Raw genomic sequence first — 27900 nt, forward strand, 5'->3', positions numbered from 1 at the left:
GAGGAAAATGTAGAATTTTCTCTTGAAAAAGCTATTGCTAGTAAGCTGCAATATTAAGAACTGTTTGATGTTGAAGACAGTTGCAAAATACTGGTAATTCCCACAAGCTAGCACAGAGTCATACATATCAAATGGCTGATATCTCTATTAGTAGAAAATAATGCTGTTAGAAAATAAACATATCTTGAGATTTATCTATTGTTGTTCCTTCTATGAAAAACAAACAAACCAATCGAAACAAACAATTTCTTTAGTGTTCGTGCTCAACACAAAAGCTGGGGAAAGTGAAAATATTTCTATGAAGTTTCTCTATGCAGAAACTTGGTCTAACTTCACTCTGTCAAACACGACAATATGTATTTTAGAGTATTTTTAAATCTATTTCACATAAAAATGGTTGTAATAATTTTGTCAAGAATTTAAGACTAAAATTTTTGTCATACCTGTGAGTGACACTTTGCAAACACTTCACTGGTAATGATGCTGCATTGCTTCTGTGCCCAGGCTTTCCTGTATGGGTTTGCAGTGCATGGATCCTGTGTACGATTGGCATTTGGGCAGCTAGAAGACACTTTCCAGCTATTGGCAAACTCCAGCACATTTCCTACCACAGACTGACTGCGAGTAGTGAAGTCATTATTTCCATTGCCATCATAGTTTCCACAAAGTCCACAGACATGGCCCTGCATCAGGATAAACAAACAAAATGACAAGGATCAGTGAGGTACATTTCTTAGCATCTGTGAGTAACAGACCTCAGGATGACTCTTATGTAACCATCTTATTTAAGATTATTAATGCCTACTTATTAACAGCGCTGGACATTTTCATAAAAGGTTTTTCATGGAAAGATGTCTCTAACCTGTTGTTAGGAAGGAGTAGACTGATGCATTTTTTTCTAGAGTACTGAGCTATTTAGCTTTAGCTGATCCTAAATATGTCTCTTCAGTGAGGGTTTTTCACGAAGAAAGCTACTAATAAAGTTGCTGTTATGCCATTGGTGAATAATGTAATTTAAGGATAATGCATAGTACACAAAGTCAACAGAGCAAGGATAATAAGATGGGACTTCTGCTCTTTTGGTTACAGTCTTCTGGTTTATAGCCAAAATTTCCACCCTCTTCCTTGGAGAAACATATGAATATGAACATAGGAATATGTTACAGAATTAATTTTATTCATGTTTTCACTTTTAAAGTATACCTGAAAGCTGGGACTAAGTTTGATGAATATACTGGTTTTCTTGTCCCACATGAGTATCAGACCAACAGTAGTATCAACCACCATGTAGATGCCCATGGAACGGATTTGGAATGGCATTTTTCCTCCAGGTGTCCTCTGGATGACATCAGAGTGTCCATCACTGAGAACCAGCTCATAGTTCTAAGAGAGGAGAAGAAAAAGGTAGAGGTCAATTTTAAGTCACCTGTTTTGTAGCTTATATATTGATAACAACTTCTTGAAATAAGATTATCATCAAAAGGATCCTATTCAACAACCTCATGTTAAGAAATGTCTCTGTAGATTTCCCTCCTTTGCTTTCTAGAGCAGAGAGCAAAAATTCTAGTGACATTTTTCATTATCTCAGAGGCCACTTCTCCTATGGAGTCTATCTGGAACAGCTAGGTGCATCCTTCTGGCAAAACTTAAAGAAAATACTTACGTCCAGGAAAACTTTAATAGACTTAGAGCAGGTAGTTCCTGTAGTGCCACATGGAATGTTCTCAGTGATGACTCTGAAGGTTCCCTGATTCATAGCTTGTTGACCACAGTAGTTCTGAAACAAGAGAATTATATTCACTGTTAACTATGTTACATGTTCAAGGCTCTAAACAAGGTACTTAGAGCAAAAATCTAGGCAGGACTCTGTTACCTGGGCCAGAACATATTCACAGTCTCCTTCAAAATCAAAGCGCTTGCCATCAAAGGTGGTATAATGCCCATCTCCATAAACAGAACATGTTTCCAGGCAGGGTTCCTCAGAGCATTGCCATTTTCTGTTTCTACATGTGCTACACAGGACAAAAAGCACTCCAAATGTAAAAACTAGACAAACACACAATATAAGTATAGGTACATTCCTGAATTTTAAAATGTGTTAAGATTCTAATGAAGAAGATGAGGTTTGCTTATTCTCAAAAATGCACCATAGCTCAAGAGCTAATGGAATTTATCCAAAGACTCTCTAACTTAATAATGTAATGAGTCATCTGCATTAGAAAACACCAATTCTTTCACATTTCCAGATCCTGTTGGATCTATTGAAATGGAAGGATTTCCTTGAAAGAAAAAAGATGTTTTTGACTTGAATGAATATATGACATCAAAACCATGGTGTTTTTCTGACCACTTGCAATTTCTGGGTTGTGCTATTGAGAAAAATAGAGTTTGCTTTTTAGGTACTAAGTGAATTGTTTTATGCAGGATTCATTCCTAGGGATCTTGACACCGCTAGAGTGAAATGACATTATTTGCTTAGGAGCTTAAAGTGTTCTATTTTTTTATTTCCAAAATATTATTTTTCAATATGCTCTTACCAGTTGTTACAGCCAACTCTGATTGATTCTCCTGGACTGTAGGAATTCCCATTGTGAATACATGGACAGTCTTCTGGATCTATACAGCCACCTTTGCCATCCAACACTTGATCATGAGGACATACACAGCCGGAGACACAGTGAGTTTTGTACTGTAAGGATCATAAAGAAAATGTGTCTTGAAACATTTCTCTGCTTGAAGAGTCCAGCTGTTGCTGGTAATTGTGAAAGAGACCTTGATTAATATGCTTTCAACTAGTTATAAAGAGTCTGTACTTACACATTCCATATCTAGAGTCTGACAGCTCTTCTGGCATCCTGCTGCTACCACATTTGCAGTGACATTGGCACAGTCAACATAAACCATGGGAGGGACACAGACTGAAAGAGAGAAAAGTCACAAGAAATGTGAGACCAATCATGCATTTGTATCTTTATTTCCAAGAAAAAAATGGAAATATTCCTTTGTGAATGATGTGTATCTTAATGTATGTGTTTAGCAAGAAAGAGAAACCAAATATTGGTTTGATCTCATATTTGCCTGTTTTTTGTGATTATGCTTGGACTATGCAATAAAATTAATTTCTATTTAGCTTCATGAAACACTTCCTTTCAGAAAAAACCAGAACAAAACAGGATAAAAAATACCCTGGTTTACTTGTTTGGGGTTTTGTTGGCTTTTGGTGGGGTTTTTTTGGTTGGTTGCTTTGAGGGTTTTTGCTTTTACATTTTAATTAAAATGTGAATAGCTTTCCCCTCACAATGAGTCAGGTAACCACATATCCTTTTACCCTGGGTAAACCAAGGGGTTCTAACTTGATTCAGCCACCTGAAAGGTAAGACAGTGTTTCTTTATATTTTTATAATGTCCTCTATGTTACAGAAGTCCTCAATTCATTTTCTTGATTGATTTCAGACTTGAATAACTTGCATCATTATGACACAAGAAAAGAAATAAATGAGAAGAGTGAAGATGGAATGGGAGAATTAAAGGAAATTTTAAGTGATATGTTACCTGGTTCTGGCTTCTCTCCAACGCAACTCAGCTTTCCGTAGGCGCAAGTGCTATAAAAACAAGGGAATGGATATTTTTAAACTTTTGCTTGTTAAGTTTCAGTCTACTTTCCAATGAACTTGAAATAATGAAAAATTACTGTGTGATAAAACCAATAAAATGTGTCCTTTATCAAATAAATTGCACATTTCAAAAACATTAATATTCCATATTAGAGTAGAACAAAATACAAGTAGATTCTATATAAATAAATGTTTGCTCTGTCTATATGCCTGGTTTAAAACTGTCCTTCAGAATAGTTCCCATCATATTTGGAAATAATCTGTAATGAGGTTATCAGGCATCTTTCATGAGGGAAGAAGCCTTTTACAGTCATGGATAAAAAAAGTATGTGTGGAGGCAAGGGAGAAGGGAGGCAGAGATAAAGGGACAGGGTGGGAATTGGGCTGTTAGCAAAGGCTGACCCACCATTAGGATTGTTAGTTGAATTCCTGTAGTTGTTTATGTACAATCTTCTAAACATGGGTAGCCCTAAGAATTTTTTAAGAAGCTGTGATTTTTTTAATTGAAAATTTTAGGTGCAGAAATTAATTTTATTTAATTTCATAACATTCATGTGGTTTCATGATTGCCCATAACCAATCTCTCTCTCTCTCTCAAATCTCTTACCAGACAACACCATTATCATGAACAACTTCTCCAGAAGACAGAGGCATTCCTTTGTAGTAACAAGGACAGCTAGAAGCAGGCACACATTTGCCACTGTCATCCATGTAGGTTCCATTTATGCAGGTGCAGCCATCAACTGGGACAAACTTGATGTTGCATGTGACGTCAGGCTCACTCAGAGAGCGGCAGGTGGGCTGGCAGGAATCGACATTGTAGGTGTACTGCAAGGACTTCGGACACAAGGTGGTGTATTTTGCTTGGGAGAAAGAAGGTGAGTTACATTCGTTCATTCAAGAATCAATATAAGTAAGAAGTATTTAAGATTAAGTATATGTGATAAACGTGGCATTGTATGTCCGCATGCTTCACTGATATCCCCAGCAGTGTAATTTTTTGTGGTACTGGAGCAAAATTTTCCCTTATAAATATGTCAAATGTTTTGCCCAAGTTAAAAAAAGAACAAAGTTAAATTATATGAAGACACAGTGTTTCTTCCTCTATTTTATATTTTTTCTCAAAGTAAGTTGAGAAACACCCTACTTATTTTATTCCAATTGCAAGGGCATTGCTCTTCAGGTATTTTTTCTTATGGTTCTGAGCAAGTAATCTAACAAAGCCTCTTCTTAATATTTCTCTCTGTTTGCTGTTTGCCTTTTATGGCATTCCTTTCCTCCTCAGCTTCTTGAATGTCAATGCTATACTTAAACCCTAGTTTAACACAATTTGCTGTGGAGTCTCTGAGAGTTGCTGTGTGGGGCCTTCTGGATGATCATTTTCAGAAGGCAAAGTGATGTAAAACTTACTGCAGGCTTTGCTCCGCCATCCAGTGAGAAGAACTCCTTTAGCAGCACAGGCTCTGACATAGCTGGAAAGGGCAGCACACATGCAGTCCTCACTCTTCTCACAGTTACACGTGTCAAACATACAGGTCTAGGAACAGGGGATGATATGGGATCATCAGAATGTCATGTCAAAGCCACAGCACTCTGCAGTTTAAGAGTGTTATGTCCATTAGCAGTTCAAGTGAGTGTAATCCACATGTATAGGTAAATATATGCCTGATTTTCATTGAGCTCTTTCAAAAGAGATTATTTATGTGAAAAAGAGTAACTAGAAGTCCAGTATTTTGATTTTTTTTTTCTTTTTTTCATGTGTTGGCAGTTTTCCAGCTACTTCAAATTTATTGCCACTGTGCCATATATATTTAGAATAAATGGAGCTTATTTGACTCCACCCAGCTTTTGGAGCTTATGCTTGAGAGCCTGGGCTTTCTGCAGCAGAGGAACAAAGAACACAAGAAGTTATTTTTTTGTGTTTCTATGCTAGGCAGGGAAAATACAATATTGTTAATTCCAGATTATGTTTATTGAACATAATCTTACAAATTTCCAATAACAGGAAGGTTTTCTAAAGTACCCAGGGACTGTCACATGGTTTCATCACCTTGAATTCCTGGAACATTTTCATTCACATTTTGTCTAATTCTCATTGCTGCTTTTTACACACACTGCTTGCCTTTTCTTTGCATGTATGCAAAACCCTTCTGAGAGCAGTTCAGAGGAATTAAAGTGCCAGTTAAGATTCTGGCTAAAGCTTTCATTATATCTCTCAGAAGGGACAATTTTTTATCCTTTAACAGCAAATCCAAACTCCTAACTTAGTCTTAAAGTTTGCAGCTAAAAATAGGTACAGGAGGAATACACCTGAAAGTTTATCCTCCAGGGAATGGAAAAAATATAGTTCTTTACAAGCCAAGGGGTCATTCTTATCTACACAATAGGAAATTTTCTCCTTTGTGAAGATATCATGAATGCATCTCTCACAACTGGCAAATTATTCTCTCAGGTGTTACTATCAGAAATCTGAGACTTTTGCTCCTATATTGGATGGAGTTAGAGCCAAATACCTTCTGGTAAACTTCTGGATTCACTGTTGAGTGACATTCAGCAAAAGGTCCTGTGGTATCGGAGAGCAGTCCGCACCAGTGCTGAGCATACTGGTCTGTGAATTGAAAACATGGTAAGGATTTCTGTGGCACTTCATTTGCAAAACTCTTGTGTAACAGTGTAACTAGATGTCCTCCAGGGAAACTGCAGAAGTTTAACAATATAATTAAGCTCTGCATTTGCTGAGGCACACAGTCTTTTACTTCCTCTAGGCAGAAATATGAACTCCTCATAAACTGAATGTTCTCTAATTCCTGATAATTGCCATAGAATAAACTAAAGATACCCCTTGCTGAATTTTAAAAAGGAAGATTCACACTAAGTTAAAACTATGCTAGTTCATCTCAGAAAACAGAAGAGTAGCTTGTGAATACTCAAGAATTATATATTTTGTTGGCTGAAATGGAGCTTGAATGCTTTCAATCTCTGAACTGTAGGTCTGGTTCTTAGTTTAACAGTGGAAGAGCCACAACCTTCAGAGGGGCTAGCTTTTTTTCCTATGTGCCAATCAGTCCTTTCCAGGGATGAATCCCTAATATGTTGTATAGTTCCAGTTTTCCTTAAGTTGACTTGCTGTCTTGATCCAAAGGAAAATATCTGAAGATCCAAAATATTTTGCTAGGTATTATTTATTAATTGAAGACTTCTAGTATCAACTGAGGAAAACTGTGTGTGTGTGCAAACAGTTCTGCTAATTTGGCTAAATGCTTGGTGGTTGATCAGCTTATTCCTTTTTTGCACCTTAAAGGAGAATAGAAGAGGTTGCTGAGCTTACCGTTTTGTATGCTGACAGTACAGGGGTCCTCAAAGGTATTTTTGGCATCAGGACAATCAGCCCGAGTTTTCCAAGTATTGCCAAAGGCAGCTGAAGTGCCCTCTATCACACCACTGGTGGTTTTGAAATCATCTGTCTGTACATCATTGAAGTTCCCACAGAGACCTAGAAGGAAGCAGATGGTCTGTGCAAGTCTCCTACAGGATGACAGGTACCGGTGAAGGCAGTTGTTAGGACAAGGCCACTCACCACAGGTCTGCCCTTTATATGACGGGTCTAGGTCTATAAAAACTTGCATTGAAGGCACAAGTTGAACCTGCAGCTGAAGACCAAAAGTTGTTTGCAGTATTATGAAGAAAGATGAAGGCCTGAAGATGGTGACGTTTGCTAGGGATATAAGAACAAAATCATTATCATTTCATTCAAGGTGAACATTTGAATTGTTCATTATAGGAACAATTTAGTAGAGGAATAGTAGAGGAATTCTCCAGCTGTGTTTGATATGATCCTAATTTCTGAAGAACTGGCAGGAAAATGATCCTTACAGGATTTCAAATCCAGCACCAAAACAGTCTAACCTAAACACCTAAGCAACAAATGTATACAAAACCTCCACTTTCTGTCAGGTGTTTTGAAATGAGGAAAGAACACACACTTCTGTTGTTACTTAAAATGTTGTCTTTGTCTGATGAAAATGCTATAGCACTATTTAATTGAAGACTCCTGCCTGGACCTATTCTGTCTTTTCATGGTTTGCTTTGTGTTCAGCTGCAGTAGTGTTTGAGAGGAACTGGCATGTGAGAAAGCAGTGATGAATGTGCTTTGAGAACAAGGAGGAGGGAGAGCACAGGGAACTAAGTGATTTCAGAAATTGGAGTCCAGTTATGTGTCAGAATTTTTCTTTCCTCTCTTATGACAATGTTTGGACCTGAAAGTGTGCAATAACACTATTTGCTTGAACTAATTAGATACTGCTAAATTTAAATCATGATTTTGCTAAAATTATTAGTGTTGAGTAGGCAAAACCCATTACATAAAAACAGGAGACAGTGCTCTATGGCAGTGCTCTGGGTTTGCTGCAGTGTAACCAGAGGCAGAATTTGGCTTTAGTTTAACTCATGTAATACCATTTTAAAGTAAAAATGAGAAATAGACGTTTTTCAAAGGAACTTACCTGCTGAGAATGGTAACTGTGTGTAGATCATATTCACAAATACACTCCCGGAAGGCTGGATCACAATGTTCTGTCCACAAAAGAGACAATTATCAAGCAGATAAGTTAAATACTTTCCAAATGTTTCCTATCCAATACTATTCAAGATAAAAGGAAAAAAATGGCAGGAGACTGTTCTGATTCCTGTGTTATTTATTTAATTTTTATTACTGTGTTCCTCTGACTGTCCAAGAAAGCAAAAACTGGAAATTATCTAAATAACAGAAAGCTACTAAGAGCTTCTCTTCTAATGTGCTCACTTTATTCTTAATTTTTCTTTCAGTAATGTTCAAATGAGATAAAACAAAAAGGCCGTGCAAATTTCTTGTCTGTGCTGTTATATGTCATTTGCCTTGTCTGTTAATCCTAGAAAACATCCCTGCAGAATGTCAGGTGTGTACATTTGCTGCTCACCGTTTGTCCTCCGTTTAGGCTGATGGCTACACCCTTGAGGCATGTCTCAGTGTCAGTCATGCCACACTTGTAGATATCCCCCAACACCGTGAATTCATTGCTGTCACAGAGCTTGAAGAAAACAAGAGATTATTAAAAGGATTTGCAATACTGAACTATTAGTATCTCAAAAAGGTTCACACCAAATGGAATTCTTAGTAAAGTGAGTTATTAATATACTGTTTATTTCATTTCCTCTTGCTCATGTAGTCTAACATAAATGTCTAGAGTCACCATGTAAGCTGGCATTCATGCAGTCTGCACACTGAAAGCTATACATTGCTTCTGGCATTCAGGGGTGAGTTAGACATATTAATCTGAACATGAAAACTTCCTCATGCACTAGTAAGACTAGTTCCTAATGTGCGGGTAACACCTCTTTAATATGCTAAAGCAGAAGGAGGTGTGCCTTTCTTGCCCACTGGTTATGAAGTTTACCAGGGAGAGGAAAGATTGTTTCCAATGTCTTCTGCCCTGAACAGATTATTCAATACCCTGGTGATTTGGACATTCTTTTAACAGGTAGGAAATATGGATTTAAATACCTTCGCATGGGAGAAAATGAAACCAAAATTATTATTCAGGAAGTTACTGTATAAAGGTTCAGATTTTGACTCAGTTCTGATTTTCATAGGACTGTGTTCTGTGAGCCATCTTCAAAGTCAAAACAACAGGGAAAGACTCAGAGAAGGCTGTAATTCTGAATGTGTCTAATCTATTTTTGGCATATTAAAGACTAAATTGAGGACAGCTGAGATGCAGAATTATAGCCATCTAGAAACTCAGTAGTGAATTCTAGGGCTTTTTTAAACTTCTGTATTCAAATTTAGGGTTTTTCTCTGCCTCCAGAGACCCTGAGAATCTAATTTTGCATGTTGATGCCAAAAGGAGGAGTTTAATGTGTAAGTCTGACCTATGCTGCCATTGTGCCTCAAGGCAGCGCTTGTGAATCTTATCCAAAATTTCATTGATTTAGGCTAATCTATTTCTAAATCATCTCATTCTAGCTCATTTCTAAGATTTTATGATTCTGTGATTCTTTCTCTTGGTAACATTCAGATTGACCATGTCAAGAACAGATTTTATATAAGATGAAGTCCTTATGAAAATAGTTTACCTTAGTCATCCAGTAGAAATAAACAATGAATACACTTAGGGTTATGAAATCTAACATTTAAACTCAGTGCAAATCCTAAACAATGATCAAAGAACACAAAAATACTACAATACAATTTAGTATAACCCTGAAATCCATTTAGGGATGTTATCCCTCTAACCATTAGCCCTCAACCCATGTTAACCCTTTGAGATTCAGAAAACTGATGCAATTGCCAGTAGTTTTCATCAAACAACATTATATATAATAAAACCATTTTTCTTTAGCAAGGATTGTGACTCATTTTTACCTTGGTTAGGACATAACTACAGTCTCCAAAGAAGGAATAGTATTTCTCATCAAATGTTGAAATGTGGGAACCTCCTTCAATACTGCAAGTCCCAGGGCACGACTGAGTGACACAAGACCATTCACCTCCAACACAGGTACTGAAATGAAGGAGGCATTCAGTAACATTGGATAATGCAAGTGTAAATGAAATAAAAAGACAATAAGGGAAGATGATGCATTAATTTTCCTCTTGAGACACTGATCATATTGCCAAAGAGACGAGTATTGCTTTGAAATCTCAGACAAATATGGGGCAAACACAATTATATTAAGGTGATAATTTCTATATATATTGTTGTTCATTTCCAGTCTTTGGACAGAAGTCAGTCCTGGTGAATTTGTAATCCATGTCAAATGTGTTAAATACTTTTTGGAAAATAAATAAATAAATAGATAGGTACAGCTACATACTTATGCAGTAATACCTCAGTAATTATGGGGATATTAAAAATATGTATTTGTCAAACATGCCTCTCAAATGTGATCTCCCACTCTAAATGCAACATGCCCCCAAATGTCATGTCCTCCACAGTATTTATATGAGCATCTTAGCATTACACTCTAGTATTGCAAAGATGTAACACTAATTCACATTTTTATACACCTCCAGTATTTGACTTTGATTATCTTCCTTCATTGGTGTTTCTTGAAATTGGGGCACCTGTTCAAAAACTCAAATTTTTGTTCTAAGTGTGAAAGAAAACAGACATGAAAGCAACCTCTAAATCAGTGTAATTATGGTACTTAAATTGGTAAGTAGTTGCTCATTTGTTTTTTAAGGGGGAATCAGTAAATATTCAGCTAATGCACAAAAAACCCCCAACCCAAAACCCAAAAAACCAAGAAGTGAGAAAATATGTTACCATGATCTGCATTTAGATGAGAAGGAGGCACCAGGAGCATAAGTTTCACCTTCATAGGTACAGTGGCATTCTCGGCGGGGAATGCAGCCAGCACCATTAACGTCATCAAATACCATTCCTAGGAAAAGAAAGGGTCTCTTACTTATTCTGTGCACTGCAGAACCTACCTTTGAACACGCAGCTAGCAGATGTCTGAGACTATGCCCAGTTTCTTCTGTACTTAAAAATAATAGTATGCAAGCTATGTAGAGATTGAAGGGCTATATTCCATTGAAGTCTATCTAAAAATCTCAGCATGATCAAAAGGGACCCCTAGGAAAATACCTTTCTGTTATGGGCCTCATCAGAATAGAATTAGGATTAAAACTATTAGGTAATAAACTGGAATAGATGAACCATTTGTAAGACTGCCCAGGGACATATCTGTACAGTGAATATTTCTACGCCCAGGGACAGAGGATTGCCTTAGAGAAGTGATGATGAATTCTGTGAGACACCATGGGGATGGGCAGAACAGCTGCAAGGGGTGAAGCTCCTGTGATACACAACAACAAAAAAATTTAGACCCAGAGGTATCCACAAGGAGAACACATCCTGTACTGATATACAGTTCTTATGTCTAATTCTCTGAAGCACCAGATCTAACACACTGCCTAGTGCTCTGTCAGCTCCTTGTTGTTTAGGCACACAACACCTGACAAGAAGGATTTGGTCATTTTTGGAACCAGGTGCAGCTTTGATTACAGCAGGAGTTATGATTGCATGCAAAATCTGCTTAAACACTTCATACATTCTCTGAACTGAATTTGAATTCTGAGAGTAGAAGACTCTCTTGCTATTAAGAGCAAATTATCTTATTTCACTCCAGTTATTTTATCTATATAACAGATATATATAAGGCACATTTTGTGTTTAAAAGGGCATATTTAGTAATTTGAATAGAAATAGTGCATCCAGGGGAGAAACGTAGCTAATACTTCAATGGTAATAACACTGATGATATGATGGGAATGATCCAGAGTATGAAAGCTGTTAAATGTGTACAGGTGAGCATTCTAGGGCTATGGTTGGGCTATGAGAAAAAGGCAGGAAATGAGCTTGCCTGGAGGACAGACGCAGCCATCTGTACAGTGATCTTCACAAAGTGCAGATCGTTCCGGGTTGCTGCACGTGTCAGAGCAGGGAGAGCCACATTCATGGTATTGCATGTTGAACGGACATGATTTGGCTAAAAGTAGAAAGGGTATTATAAAGCTGACTTTTCCTTTAAAAGTTTGAGAAAACAGTATCTGCAGTTTAGGTTGGTTTGTGTCGAGGTATGACAGGGTATCCTGATCCAAGCGGATGCTGAAACACTTTAGCTTTTCTGATTTATAATGAAAATCTCCTAGGCAAAATCCCCATAACTTCCATATTCCCAAAGTCTTGCATGTGACCAGGTTAAAACTGATTTCATGATAATTGTGTGCACTTTTAAAATGTTTTCTTCAGGGAAAAAAACCTCACGTATTTGAAGTTTGCTAGATGTGAGTAGCAAGCACACACTTAAGGGAGGTCCCTTCCCAAGATACTCACGGCACAGGTCTGAAGTTCTCCAGTTCAGGGGCTGTCCACCTGCATGAGCACACTGCCGGGAGTACTCAGCAAAGGTGTTGCACATGCAGAAGTCAGCCATAGAGCTGTCACAGTGGCACAGGTCTTGTATGCAAGTTTCAATGTAGTCCTGAACGTTCACGAGCATGTTACAACTCGTAAATGCTTTGCTGGTTAATACTGTCTCACAGATAGAAGCCTAGGAAGGAAAAGAGAAAGTAAACAAAGTGTTAAGAAAATATGGAACTAATTATTTAAGGCATGGAGCAGAGATTGATCTGGTCCAAATCAAAGATTGATCTGGTCCAGAAACCCATCCAACAGTAGCCATAAGCTGATATTTAAAGAAAAATTTAACAGGGCAAAACCACGTGTAACTTCTTTGAATAACTCTAGTAGCTTCCATATCCTTAGTTAGCATCACATCAGGTCACTTCCCAAGCATTATACTATTTCTTTATATTAACACATCCTCAGTAATTTTCTCTTTCAGGAAAATACTCAGTCTTCTTGTAGAAGGGGAATGCAAGTTTTTGGCATTAATTTTAGCAAAGAATACAACATGCAATTTAGAATATTTTTCTTTTGAGACCTACAGTTGAGTCATATTCATGACTATTTTTTCCCCTTCTAAAAATTTTCTCCGAAGACAGAGAATGTATTCACACTGAGAAAACAAATTTTGAGAGAGAGGTTCTTACAAATTCTCTTGAGCAGTTCATCGGAGAAGTAGGGGGAATAGGATCATCACACTGCTCTGTGGGTCCATCCATCTTCTGCCTATTACCAAACTGTATGGGGGTCAGTTTTGTCTCTGTGAAAAACAGTTCAAATATTAGAATAATGCTTACTGAATTTTGCATGGAGTTTTCTTTTGTGACACTACCTGCTACAATGTGAACAATGATTACCAAATAATATCACTATAATATGAAAGGGAAAAGATGAGCAGGATATATAAAGGATTGGATCCTGACTATTGAAAACAAGTAGAAATTTTTATGTGGCAAGTCTTAATATCTAACAGTGATGGAAGCAGTCTAATACATCTCGAAGTCCTGACTTTGCACAACTGACATCACAGGAATACATGAAGAAGCATCCCCAGTTTTCTGGTTAATACAACCCACAACCTATATTAAAGTATATTGTAAGAAGAAAAAAAAATAATGCTTTTTATTACTTACTCCCTGAAATAAATTCATTGCTGACTGGAATTCCATTGAAGTCCCCACAAAGTCCACAAGTTTGATTGGCATATTTCTTATCTAGTTCCACCTAAAAAAAAAAGGAGGAGGGAGGTTTATAGAAATGGCAGTCTTGATGGTCAGGAGCACAGCCTATACCAGTATTGCTCATGTACTCAAAATTTGAGATATGTTTGTTGTGGAGACTGTGCTGTGTGATAACAAGGTAGGCACCATTGGAATGGTCAGTGATGACCAAGAAAATCTCACTCTTATCCTAGCTCTGGGTTGTGAACATCAATACTTTGCCAGGTCTGGAATCTGAAGAGTATTCACTGTGAGGTAGGAACATTATAATTTGGCATCTATTGATTCTGAGCTGAGCTTGGTAGGGAAAACAAAAGGGAAATTGAGAGAAGACTGGAAGATAGAACAATACACTAAAAATGGACACAAATCCTGAAGTGACTAATGCCTGCCTGGCTGTAATACTGCAAAGATTTAAACAGACTGTTTTCAAAATACAGATTTCTGCTGTGTTTTGGATATTTTCTTACCAGGAGGGCATCTTGTCCATTCCAAAGGAAGGTCAGTCCCAACTTGGCAGAAACTTTCAAATAGTTGTTACTTCTCTCTATCAAGACTCCCATATGGCTGTAGGGCATCTGGACCCTGGGGAAAGATCATCATAAGTCAGCATGGGTTGGGACAGAATATCCATTGAATGTCCACAATGACATCCTTTCTCATTCTCTTTGAGAATTTTCAACATGTATCTGTGAGGAATTAGAGCAATAATTACTACAGACAGAGATTTGTATTATTTTGTCCATTTCCTATGCAATTGCCTCTCATTGTGCAAATGGATCAGCCTTGCTTTTCCTGTTGTTCCTTTTGGCTTTCTGTGTTAAGGGTGTTGTGCTGGGTAAAATCTTAGCCCATATCTGTGATTGCATTGTTCAGAAAAGCATTGGGAGTCTCTGTTTTGCAGCCAGTGTGCTTCAGGATATTGCTATTTACTCCTTGAAGCATTTGATAATAAAGGGATAGACTCCAGGCTTTCTGTGACATGAGTGCCATTCAGGAAGCTGTACCCGAGATAACCTTTAAACTAGTTCACTCTACATAGCTGCTATAACAGACAACTCACTGTGGGATAGCTGGCCAAATATTTACCTGGCCTTTTGGGTAGTTTTCACACCCTATGCCAGAGTCAGTGCTACAATTGCTACATAGATAGCAAGATTCCAGAACATATAATTTTAAATTAATTCAGGTACAAGTTGAAGAGCAGTCACTGCTTTACCACACACTGTTCAGTGCAAGGACAAAAGCTGTCAAAAAATCCCTCTCAGGGATTCTGCTGTGGTAAAAACAATGGAAAGTACTAACTTCAAGGGTGTAAAGAATGCAGGTTTTAGACTTAACTGCATACATACACTGTTGTAGCAGTGGGACAGCATATTGGATATAGCTCATCTGAACAAAACAGCCACAGGGATAATCCGCAGAAGTGACACTTAGCTTGCTGTCAAGCCCTCCTTGTTTTTGTTACTACTTCAGGAAGGACCTGAGCCCTCCCACTGCTTGGTAGCAATGTGAGATCAGATGAGGGAAAGGGATATTTGCTCAAAAAGCTCACTGGGAACAAGGTAGGAACATACAATTTGTCGTCGAGCAGGACAGAGCTGGGGGTCAGTTCAATCACTATTCCTTCCAGCTTCATGATGACATGAGTGATCACAGTTGCATTTTCCACCATTGCACGCCTAATCTGGATGTTGAAGTCCTCGTAGGAAGACTTGCAGTTGGATGCAAAGATGTAATTGCAGACCCCAGGGAAGTAAAAGATGTCCCCATCAAAGGTCTTGAAGTGGAAGTTACCCCATGTGCTGCACACACGGCCATTGTGAGAGGGGTTGCCAGCTGTGGATTCAAAATAAGCAGTAAGAATTTTTTGTAATACCCTCCCTGTAAATGCTTTATCCCTCCTGCTTCTTTCACCAGCCTCTGTCCAAAAGCATCTTTTTTTGTTTAGTTAAGCTATTTCTTTGCCATAATTTATTTATTTACTCAAGTTGCTTTTTTTGCTTAATCAGTTTTGCATAGGGATACAGGGCCTAGGATCAAAAGAGACCACCTGGGTCACTAGATCCAGTGCTCTAGTTCTGATGACTTCCCTATCCTATAAATCCTTTCCTAGATGTATGGAGGCCTAAAGTTTTACCATAAAACCATTTTAAAGCTAGTTTAAAACTAGCTGATATGCCTACTTGGAAAGGCCACTCATACCCACAACCTCTGAATGGGTGGAAGACTTTTGTCAACATCTTCTGAAACATATTCCCATCCCATGTACACCTGGTTGTTCTTGTGCCAAAATTACACTTCACCTTGATGGAGTTCTACTTCCCTGCTTCTCCCCCTGCCCGTTATAGAAATCTCTTCTTTCTTTGCAGTTTTCCTTTCCTTGCAAGCATACTCTCCAATATCCCTAATCACCTTCCCAGTCCCTTTCCACATTTACACTCAGCCTGCTTGAATTGTACCCTATTCCCTAGATAAGGTGTCTTGACAGTTTTCACCACACTAGTTTTACTGGAAATATATATAATACTAGGGAAAAACATGTACAATGTGTATGCATATATATATTTTTTATTATTATTATTTATTTATTTTTATTTTTTTTACTGCTGCATCATTAAACAATGAAGCAAAGCAGTGGATTCATGGTTAGATTATCCACATTACCTGAATTACATGAATTAATTTTCTGCTAATTTTTTAAAGGACCTTACACAATTTAATGATTTTTTTTCAGTCACTCCATGCTCTTTGTCATTAACAAGTGCACAAATATGTGAGCTATGACATTTGCTTAACTTACCCTTTACTTTCAGTGCATTTTGAAAAGGTGGAATGATGGCCACTCCTTGGGATTTCAAGGCTGGTAGAAAAAAGAAAGGAGAAAAAATGATCTTTAATCTTTTTTGAAATCCTAAAACATGGGTAGAGCTCGCCTAGTCTTTTTAGTGTTTAATATTTCCTACAACTATTTACAGTCTAGGGGAAAGTTTCTACAAGGTTTTATTGGTGGTTTTTACACAATACTTTGTGTTCTGTCGTTCTATAAATTTTGCTAACAGCTAAATTGCACTTTCTTCCATCATTTGATCAAGGCTCCCATCTGATGCTGGCCCTGATACTCTGAATGCAAAACCAGAAATATGATCCTCAGAGCACTGTATTGTAATAGTGATTACAGCAGCTATTTTTAAATAATCTGTGGCACATATTTTGCAGGGCAGGCTTAATGATCAATTATTTCAGCCAGTCATCAATAATACACCAGTCAGCTTTGGATCCTTCCACACTTATTTTGTGCTGTCTAGTTATGGGTCATTTGTGATCGTGTAGTACTTAATTATTCTAATGTTTAAGGTAGTTACAGTTTTCTTATTCTCTTGTGAGTGAGGCAGTCATCTTGACGCAAAAAATGTGCCTTTTATTAGCTACTATCAAGTGCCTTGGTGATATGTATGTAAACACACACCTCTTCTGAAAATACACTTTTAGATATAAGTTATGTACCTTTCGTGAAGTTAAAGATTAGATAACTGTATCGTATCAGTAGAGCAGATCCACTGGGCCAGATCTCAGAGGAAGTTCTCAAGCTTAGAGCAGTCAGAGAAGGGCTGAAAATTGGATATATTGTACAGAGGACTTCTCTTTTAACGCATGTGGTATATTTTAGCTAGGAATCAAAATATTCTAGTAATCTTACTATTTATCACCTTTACTCAGAACAAAATCTTAGAAAGGGATCAGCATAAAAATACCTACATTTTTGTCGCTGCAGGAGAGATGGAGAAACATACTCTGCTGGTTGTTCACCACCCTGGGCTTGATCTGCATCAAGAAGAGTAGTAAAGGAAAATGTGAATGTCTAATTTTCTTGAGTTCCCTCATAATGTCTCAATTATATCTGTTTAAACAGGCAACACTCAGTATATTTAAAAAATCATTAAAGATTTATTTATGTACAGGAGGTCAGAAATGCATCCGAACCCATGCAACCGTGATGACCAACACCACTCCTTCAGACTTTTCCTTTCTTGTTTTTTTAATTTTTTGGGTAATAAATTACTATAGGGAAGCCATCAAAAACACACCTGTGCTGATTTGAGCAGGTCCTCATTCTGTCACAGTATACCCCTGGATTCCCTTGTAAGGTTTTCAGATAAGGGACCTAAATTTCTTAGGTTTTATGATCACGTTGAGCTTTAAGCATCAGTAAAACTTTTTTCCTAGCTAGATGGCTTTAAAATAAGGCCCTTTTGTATAGGAAGAATTCACTTTAGGGTTAGAGCATTGATCTTTGTCAAAGCCAAAGTTACTCTGTATTTTACAGTTTGAACTCTCCTTATAATAAGCCACAGAAGGAAAATAAATGCAAAAGCCACACCACACAGAAGGAAATAAGTCTTTCCATTAGATACATTTGTGCCTGTTGACTTCGTCCCAAAGCAAAGAAACCATTTTTCATTCCATTCCACTGCAGCATCAGAACAGGAATATATACATAATGCACAGGAGCCAGAGAGGCTTTCAATGCACTGCTTAATGAGAGTTCATCAGAGGGCAGGTTGAGGTGAAGACTATTCTGGCCAGAGAAAACTGCAAGGGCAGGTTCACCCCCTGCTGCACCTCACAAGGGCAGGCTGTGCATAGGACCACTAGAGGGGCTAAGGCCGAAAGCAGAGCTGTAGGGAGCCTGGAGGGCCCCTCCTGGGGAAAGAGCTGGGGGTCTGCAGCTGGGATTAGAGGACGTGGGTCCCCTATTCAGTGCTTCTGGGCTCCTTCAGTGCCTCAGAGATCTTTTTGCTTCTCTCTCCACGCGCTGTGTGGCTCTGCTCTGTGTCATGCCACATGCACTGCAGATCCCTGCTGCCACTGCATGCTGTGCTAATGCTACAGCTACATGCTCCTGTCATGGGCTATTCTTTGACACTACCACTTCTTAACATAAGGTACTGTGGAACTACTGAGGAGTAGGAAAAATAGGAAATCATACTATAGGATCTGCACTTGAGGTCAAAATGCATTTAAAGCTAACACTGTCGTTACTTTAAACTTAAAGGGAAATTATCAGGTGAAAAAAGAAAAATTTTTTAAAAAAGTGATTTCCATCCATCTGTGACTATTAAGTACCCTCAGAATATTTATAGCAGTTCCATTTGTTTTCAGCCCATTGCAAACCAACCCTGTGTGCTAAGCTTTTATGAAACCTCATAAGCAAGAGTAAATGAATTTTTAAAGTCTATTGCCTTTTCAAGCAAAAGCCTCCCTTTTTTCAACACTCTATCATCAGTTGATAAACAGAGTCTTTAATAATTCAAGCAGACATACTCCTCAATTGATTTTTTCCTTTCTAGAGGCACCTTTTGGTTTTACATTTAGAAATGCCATACCATCCTGAAGTAGGTATTAAAAGCTAAATGCAAATCTTGAGGCATTTCTGTAGAAATGTAAGTTCTGAGGGAGTTCCACGCAATGCAGTGGAACTGTTCCAGATTGCCACTGGAGAATTAAAGGACACCAGTTTCAAAAGAGTTAATCTTCTCTTCATAGGAAGGAAAGTGTTTTAAGGAGAAAATAAAATCTTGCATGAAGGTAACTGGTTCATTAACTCCACAAAGCCAAGAGAAAAAAAAAAAAGCTTCAAACTCCAAAGCAAGTTATAAATTCTTTAAAACAGTAAAAATTCCAAGCAAGTGAATCTTCCTACCTTTGAGCTGTATGAAGACCAGGAATAGTATTGATATCCATAGTGGTATTCGTGTCCCACCACCTTTACCCATCTTCTGGAAGTCCGGTAGAAACTACCGAACTACCTGCCTCTGAGGAAATACCTGTCTGTTCCCAAGTCTTATATAGTGAGAGAGTAGAATCTGGCTCAGTTCCCAGACTGTTTCACAAGGCTCTTGAAAGGTGGGGCTTCAGACATTTTCGTTTTCCTTTGCAGGTGCAGAGGTAAATAGAGGATGCTCTGACTTTCCCTCAGCTATTTACACTCTAGGAGGAGTCTTCTTTCCATAGGTCATTTTGATGAAATGTCAAGAAGTGAGCAAGAAGAATTTTTGCTTAGGCTTAGTCTTCCCAAATTTTTGTTTATTGTGGGATAAACACAATTTAAGAGACTTCTGGGTGACTTCTGAGGAGGAAGTTTGAGTGAATTACTTCACTTTTTTTTTTTTTCCTTCCTTAGGGCAAGTGATGATAATTAGCTTCTCAAAAAAACGCCAAAGAAGTTCCACCTGATACAATTTTTTTAAATGAGTTTGCACCTGCCTGTGTACCTACTTTGCTTGTGAAAATAAAGAAATCAAATGCCATTTAAAGTCAGTGGTTATCCCACTGGCCAGGCTTAACACAGGTGTACACAACAAGAATCCTTCTGTGTTGGCAAGTCAATAATATGGCCCTTTCCTTAAGGGGCTCCTCTTCTCACATGGGCAATTTTGCAGTTATTCTAGTTGTCTCCCTTCTGAGTAAACATGATTTCAGCATTAAAAATTAGTTGGATTCTACCTATGATTAAAAAAAAAAAAATCCATGTGATTTCTAACCGTAGAGACATTAAAGGACAGATATGTAAGAATATTTTTTAGAATATTCCTTATTTTAGGAGCAATGAGAGAGTGAAGAATGCTTTTTGAGTATATTAAAACAGTTATTTACAGCTATATTACTTTGGGAAATTAACCTTTTATAGTGTTTTGCCCTGGGGCGTAGAGAAACACAGTCTTTCACTAAGAGAGCAGATCCCATAATCCCACATGGGTTCAAACAGTTCCTGCAAGGAAGAAGGTATTGGGATTGTCTTCATATTCTTTGGAGTCATAACTACGTTTAAAAGTGTATGAAGTTTAGCCATGAGGGAGAGACATTGGAGGAGCATTGAAAAGGTAGTGAAATACTCATTTAAGTTGCCATAGAATACTGTCCAATTTCCATCACTAGGTTAGTAAAACACCTATACAAGAATGGTTTAAGTGCTGTTGGTAATGCTCTGGGGCAAGGGAATAAACTGAATATCCATTTGAAATTCTCCAAAATATGATTTTCTGTTATGTTTTATGAAAAATCACCATGGATTCATAGAATCTTAGAATGGTTTGTGTTAGAAGGGACCTTAAAGATCATCCAGTTCCAACCCCCTGCCGTGGACAGGGACACCTTCCACTAGACCAGGTGGCTCAGAATCCCGTCAAACCTGGTCTTGAACACTTCCAGGGAATGGAGCATCCACAACTTCTCTGGGCAACCTGTTTCACTCACCTCACAGAAAGGAATTTCTTCTTAATGTCTAATAAAAAACTAATAAAAATCTACTCTCTGTTAGATTTGAGGAAGTAACTTCAACATTAAGAGGGAAATAAAAGGCACAGTTTTTACCTAAGCAGCTAAGAAAAGGAAGAAAATATGCTGGTTGTCCTGAACATTTTAAGAGTACAACTATTTAAATAAAGGTGACATAGCAAAATTGAATTGGAAGTTTTAAGCAAAAAATTGTTCCGTTTCAGTCGTGAATTATACTTCTGGCAACTTCACGGATGTGCAAGTCTGTAGAATTTACCTTAGCATTATTTAACAAGGAAAAGAAGATGTCTACAAGATATTTGTATATGCAGAAATACGTGCAGTGAAAATTTAAGGAAGTACCATTGTCTCTAATGGTTATTATCAAAGTTCCAGGACGAAGAGCTAGGAAAAAAAATTAATGGATTAAAATGATACGTAATTAAAGTAATGATAAAATAGTCTGGTAAACTCAGGTGGGTAACACACATAAGCTTATTAAGCGATTATATTGGTGAGAAGAAAAATATACTCTATGAGTCATTGTATTACTTACCACTAAAAGTCAATTCATATCAACAGTTGCTATGCTGTGGTTTCATATACATTTCCTGTATGATCAGGGAAGCCCTGTGATCTCTGAGACATCACAGTGTGGTCATCACAAATTAGGCTGAAACTGGTTTACAGTTCCATTTAATCCCTTTAATTGAGCTTTAAGGCACCATCAGAAGTGATTCTATATATCTGTATTTTTGACTGAAATTTTCAAATCTTGTATATGTCATGAATCAACTATCCTGACATTACTAAGTGGTTAATTCATTGACTATGACATATGAGTCTTGCCATATTAAATTTCTTATCTTGTGTTATTTCTTCTCCAAAATTATTATAAAATGTGGTAAAATGTTTGAAACCTACAAAAATAATCTCAAATATTTATGATAAATTGATTTAGTACCATTATTAATTATTCAAATATATAATTCCTCTTCAAATTGTATTTCACCTCCATTCACTCGATAGACATACACAGGTGACATGGGAAAGTATATTTTAAAAACTAGTTGGGAGTAACGTGTCTGAGTTTTGTACCTCCTTATGATCAAATCCATACAATTGACTGCATAAGCGGAAATATTCATATGTTAGAGGAATGCCTATTTTATATGCCTATTTTTAGATTTTTAACAGAAAAGACAGAAGATTTTGCCATTGCATTTGATCTGAAAACCCTGACATTTTTTCTATATTTTCTCTTCCTTTTTCATGGGATCATATTCCTTCTCTCTGCATCTGCAATATTAAATTGAATGAAATATTTCAGTAAAAGAGTTTATTAGCATTTTCAGATCCATTCTTTTTAACGCTGTGTGATCAAATGCTACATGGTGGTGATGTTATTTACACATCTTACTCATGATTTCTGAATCTCCTTCTCATAAAATAGAATGAGACCATCATATCTTCAAGATACCCACTGTAGAATGCAAATAAAATGTGATAGCAAACTTGGTTACCTTTGGGTGCAATAATGCCTGAAACAGTATCTCCATTTGTAGTTAAAAAAGAAAGAATGATGAACTCATGGAGACATGCAAAACATTGTCTAGTCCACCTGGTGCCGTACTGGAGTAGGGAGTATTCATTTCAAGGGAAGGAGGAAAACAAGTGTAATTGACAGGAAATACAGCACTACTTCTGTGTGAGTGCTAAAATGCAAGTTAGCAAGGAGCTGCCTGCTGGACTTTGGCTGGTCTTTTGGCCACTTCTGAAGCCATGTTTAAGCTCCAGAGTGATACGGGGACACTTGGCAATGAATTCAGCTGAAGCACCATTCTGATTGTCCCTGAATTTTGACCCTGTGCAAATTCAAATGCATGATTTTTATCTGAAAGGTTCTGTGGAAAAGTGAGGTAACTGATCAATTTCAGCTTGAAAGTTGTTCATTGACATTATAGGTGATCTCTTACTTACATGAACATGAACCACATTTCAAACAGCTGCAATAAGTATTTCATAGTATGATACAACATAGTCTATCAAAAGTAAAGTTATAGTTGAAAACAAGAATTGGGATACAACACCTTTTATGTCCTTTACTAGATCTTAGTCAAACACAGAGCCATTGATCCATTCCTTTACTTCCAAATGCTCAGATAAAACTCATTAATTGAAAATCAAATCACATTATAACTGAGATTTTAAGCCATTTCATTAACATGAGTAGTTCTTCTGTCTTTTAGAGTGTGCATTGTAGAGGAGCAATACATAATGCTTTAACCTCCATTGCGATCTCTATGTTTTACTGCAAAACAGGTAATATGTAACTTGATTAGGATCTGTTTCTGGTCTGTTCATTTCAAAGTTAGAAGTGTCATTTAGAAGAACCCAAGCAAAGCATGACATTTTAAATCAGGAACTGGAGACTGACTAGCTGCAACATAAGAGGCTGGTTAACACCAATTTGACTAGGAAGTAAAAGATATTGAGTATAATATCTCTCATTTAACAGTTACTTTCTGGGAAGCAGATCCATCAGAGAACAACTAAGAGGACTGTATTAAGATATTCCCCCTATGGAAAGTTAGTAAAGATCCTGTGAAGAATTAGTAAAGGAAAAACAACGTGCACCTTGTACCATGAGAAGTATGGACGTGGGGGTCAGAGTGGGGTTTCCACATTGTCTGAACACGTCCAGGATATCTCTGTGTATAAAAGGGGATAAACACTTAAGCCTCTTTACAGTTCGTAAACACAGACACCACAACCGTGCATGCCAATATTTGCAATTGGTGTTATAGACTAAAAAAATGATGTACACACACATACTGGAAGGCATATTTACATTGTGCAGTGGTGCATGTTACAGAGATCCCTATGCTAGCAGCCGCCAAGGTAAATCCATAATAGGAAATAGCGTCACGGCATCAACATGAAGTTGCACCTGAGAGAATTTGCTTCTCTCTGAGGCACTGACACTGCAGCACTGTGTTTGGGATCAGCACACTGCCTAGAGCTGTGCAATGTCATAGGGCCATTGAAGCACTGTGTAAAGCCGGCTGAAAGCTGGGGTCTGTTATGCAGTGCCTTAGTGACCCAAATCAAAAATCAGTCTTTAGAAGCAATTGGTGTTTGCAGGCTCAGAGAAATAAATGGTACAACTAGTCAAAAAGTGGGTGAAATTGAGGGCTATGCTGAGCAGTGTCTATAAACCCTCAAAGGAACCTATTGGTGGTGCACAAGCTCAAAAATATCTGCATTAATATAATCTGGTGGACACAATTCTGCTGAATGCCACTTTGCTTGTTTGCTTGTTTCAGTATAAACAACAGACTGTGTATATATAAGCGGAGATAGATATGTATATATACTATTAGCACTAGCAGGTTTTGTCAGAAGTTCTGTTATTAGTGGATCCTTGAGTATATTCCCTTATATTAAATCAGTAGCTGACTTTCTTATTCCAAAAAGGAAAAAGCATGGAGGATATAATTAAATGCATACAAGCAGGACAAGCATGGAAAAAGAAACAAAATCCTTTGGTCCATGTATTATTCAAGACTCAGAGCAATTAACTAAATTCATAGAAGTGGTATAAAAGTTAGCAGAGACCTCTTTAGTATTTCAGTCCAAATATTTCCATTCACATTAATAATTTAAGCTTCTGTTATGTCATCCTCCTTGAAGGGAGAACATATTGCATGCGGGTATCTGTGTGTGCGTGTTCAATCTCTATTGTAAAGTAACTTTTAAAAGTTACTTTTAAAAGTCCTTTTCTATGTCCAGCATTTCAGTTCACAAACCAAAAATGGTACAGCATAAAGACTTAAACTAATGGAAGCTGTTGAACAAAATGCAGCAAGGTACAAATTGGCCACAAATTAATTTCATTTGGAAACTTGGCTAAGGTTTATAAGCATTAAAGAACTGCTATCATTTCTTTAAGACCTTATTGCAGTAGCAGGGATAAGAATCATAATCACTTTGGAGACAAACCTGATGCTCACTTATGTAGTTATTAATGTGAGGGTTTATTGTGTTCACAGTTTTATCTATTGTTTTATTTTTATTTTATTAAATTTTAAGGAGAGCTTATATTTATCTTTATAAATTATTATTAAATTTGTAATGTCAAAGCATTAGGAGGTATTGATGTTAAGACCATCAGTGCAGTTCCATGAGATAGTTTTAAATTACATGCATGAAATACTATGTTTCTTAGAGGGTTCTTGCTTTTTTTAGACAGAGCTTAGATAATGAATGTCTTTTCTTGTTCAATTATTTTTACCTATGTGTCCTAACACATTGTTACTGAGTGTTATTCAATCCTCACTGAATACAGTCAGCAATTTCCTCAGTTACTTTTCTGTGGTGCCCATCAGTGGAGTCCCTGAGAAATTAATTCTGTATTTTAAAAATACATTTTTAAGTGCATGGGATGTATTATCTTTGTTTTACATATTGCAACATAAGACATAGTAATTTTGTGGCGCATACAGTCTAGAAACCCTAGGATGAATTTTCAAAATATTGAACTTTTTTTGGTAGTTGCACGTTCAGTATGTCATCTTTAGACAGAACTGGGAACGTCCTACAGTTCTGCAGCTGAGATGTTGAAGTGTCCAGCACAGAATCTAGAAGAAAAAAAATCATCAAGCATGAAAATTCTAGTTTAAATGAATATGCACAGCATCAAAACTATGCAAAATAAGGGAAAATTTGAAACCATTTTGACATGGTGACATCTGTGTGCCATTTTTACTCTGCAGTGGCCAAATTCTCCAATGTGAGAGGACTGTGGACTACCATCATGCTCAAAGTGTGAGCCTCGAAACCCTTATTGAACCTCAAATCCGGGTTCAGCTGCCTGCAGCAGGTGTCTGATGTGCACACAGTCCAGTGGAGAGCAGCAGGATCCAATCACAGACTTGGGGTTGTGCAATCCTGCCTACGCACAAAGATGGCACACTGCGGCTTCTGATAGCCTGCACTCCCTGCTCACGTCAGTAACCCTTCCTCAGGGAGTCTGAGTGGGGAGAGGAGAACTACTCATGAGAAATTCTCATGGGCTCTCTGTTGTAAGTTATCACAGACCGTGGGTTTTAGATATATTCTCTAAATATGCATCATGGAGGTGACTAATTGGTCTTGCATGGTTTGCTAAGCTGAGCTGTCAGACTCCTTATCATTTTGCAGCGCTGAAGTATGATATAAAACAAGAATGCTGTCAAACTTGAGCAGCTAGACTTGTACAGTATTGAACATTCAACACGTCAGTGGATGAATTGTCTGTTGACCTTTTTATAGACAGTTTTCGGCTTTATTGATCTGAAAAATATGAAAATCCTTATCTGCTTTGGTAGGTTGCTGCAAATGGCTGAAAACTGGTGTTGCATGTTCATGTTTTGAAAGTAAGAATTCTGTGAAATGAAGTTTCTTACCATGACCTGAAATGACTTGCAGAGTTACGGATGAAGAGAAGATTATTCTGCTCTTTTCTGTTGCCATCATCAAGCAAATTTTATCCATGGCAGTTTGACTGTCAGTTCTCAGTAGAAGATTGATGTTGTAAGCTAGTAGTGATTGTTGCAGATGACGCCTAATTTTGAGTGTGCATCTCTAACTCTTCACCTCCTTTGAGTGCTAACAGTATTTCTGATTAAATAAAGGTAGCGTCTGAATTATTAGTAATAATTTGAACAGAGAGAATCATATGTAGATTTCAGATCTGAAACCGATTTTTGTGAGCTGCTGATTAGGAAAGTAAGCACACTGACTATAGTCACGCTACGTGTGAAATTCTGTGTGGGGTTAGTTGTAATATATGCTTATGGGCTGATGCCTTTATACAAATACGGAGTGGAAGAGCTGTGATTCCTTTGAAACAACACAATGAAGCACATTTATATCATGCTTATATTGCTCTTAATAATTTAGGAATGTTGTTAAAGTTTCTGGAAAGAATTTTGGGCATTATAGATAGAAAACACTGCACTAGATCAATTAAAATAGAATTAACATAGGCAATAATGAATGCATCAAATGCAGATCTGAACTGAGCAGCTTACAATCTCTATGCAGTGGATGCTGAAGAGATTTGAAGAAAGCTTATCCATTGTTGAACTAATTACATGATCATGGACATGGATGCAAAAATTTTTTCTGTAAAATCTGGCTCTTTTGGAAATTGAAGGTCAAGTAGGGTTTCTTATTGAAATTTATCTCAGATTAATATTGACACAAAGGGCTGTTTTCCATTATTTGCCTTATCAATGCAATAACATTTTTAATAGAGAAAATATTGCCGTGAAAAGAGGAGATTTTTTTCCTGTCTTCACAAGAATAAACAAATAAATTACTCTCTACAATCTATGAAAGAAATAGAAAAGTTTGACTTATGTTTCATAGCAGGCAGTGGGCTCTTAAGCCTTCTAAAACAAACACAATCCAGAAAGCTGTTCATCTCCATTTTGTGTTTCTGTCCAACACGAAGAGGAACAGGAAAAGTAAGTTTGCTTTTATGGTGTGGATCCTGCAATTTTGGAACTCCTTTGTATGCTCATTTGTTCTTTCTGAATCATTCTTGCAAACAGGTGGGGAGCGCTTTCTTTCCTTGCAGGTTTTGGATTGAATTCAAGGCTCCAGGAAACCCAAGTCTCTGACGCTGGTGAATTTCAAAGCAGTTCAGCATAACTCAGTTGGGCTGCACAGAGGGAGGCCTGCCAGTCCCATGCTTTGTCAATGGTATTCCAAAGACTACATTTCTTGACTCAAAGACTGTAAACCATCAGGTGATCACTTTTGTTGAATCAGACTCCTCTATATCCCAGA

General features: G+C 37.4%; 1 protein-coding gene across 1 annotated transcript in view; it reads right to left on the reverse strand.

Moving 5' to 3' along the window:
• The window catches only part of MUC5AC (mucin 5AC, oligomeric mucus/gel-forming), a 49665-nt gene extending 30064 nt beyond the window's left edge, over window positions 1-19601 (reverse strand). Inside the window, exons 1-25 of the mRNA XM_066186970.1 lie at window positions 19490-19601; window positions 17545-17610; window positions 16589-16648; window positions 15363-15624; window positions 14256-14370; window positions 13699-13789; window positions 13213-13325; window positions 12494-12710; window positions 12021-12146; window positions 10919-11036; window positions 10015-10153; window positions 8570-8680; window positions 8117-8186; window positions 7192-7329; window positions 6943-7107; window positions 6128-6222; window positions 5025-5151; window positions 4222-4477; window positions 3553-3602; window positions 2818-2918; window positions 2538-2689; window positions 1874-2012; window positions 1664-1777; window positions 1204-1383; window positions 444-683 (exon numbers count right to left, since the gene is read on the reverse strand). Of these exons, the coding sequence (XP_066043067.1) occupies window positions 444-683; window positions 1204-1383; window positions 1664-1777; window positions 1874-2012; window positions 2538-2689; window positions 2818-2918; window positions 3553-3602; window positions 4222-4477; window positions 5025-5151; window positions 6128-6222; window positions 6943-7107; window positions 7192-7329; window positions 8117-8186; window positions 8570-8680; window positions 10015-10153; window positions 10919-11036; window positions 12021-12146; window positions 12494-12710; window positions 13213-13325; window positions 13699-13789; window positions 14256-14370; window positions 15363-15624; window positions 16589-16648; window positions 17545-17610; window positions 19490-19562 (3318 nt within the window). The 5' untranslated portion in view covers window positions 19563-19601. The remainder of the gene's footprint in view (window positions 1-443; window positions 684-1203; window positions 1384-1663; window positions 1778-1873; window positions 2013-2537; window positions 2690-2817; window positions 2919-3552; window positions 3603-4221; window positions 4478-5024; window positions 5152-6127; window positions 6223-6942; window positions 7108-7191; window positions 7330-8116; window positions 8187-8569; window positions 8681-10014; window positions 10154-10918; window positions 11037-12020; window positions 12147-12493; window positions 12711-13212; window positions 13326-13698; window positions 13790-14255; window positions 14371-15362; window positions 15625-16588; window positions 16649-17544; window positions 17611-19489) is intronic.
• Window positions 19602-27900: the final 8299 nt, after the last annotated feature.

This window comes from Chamaea fasciata, unplaced genomic scaffold, assembly GCF_029207755.1.
Source record: "Chamaea fasciata isolate MVZ Bird 193981 ecotype frontalis unplaced genomic scaffold, bChaFas1.0.hap1 SCAF_7, whole genome shotgun sequence".
Classification (NCBI taxonomy): domain Eukaryota; kingdom Metazoa; phylum Chordata; class Aves; order Passeriformes; family Sylviidae; genus Chamaea; species Chamaea fasciata.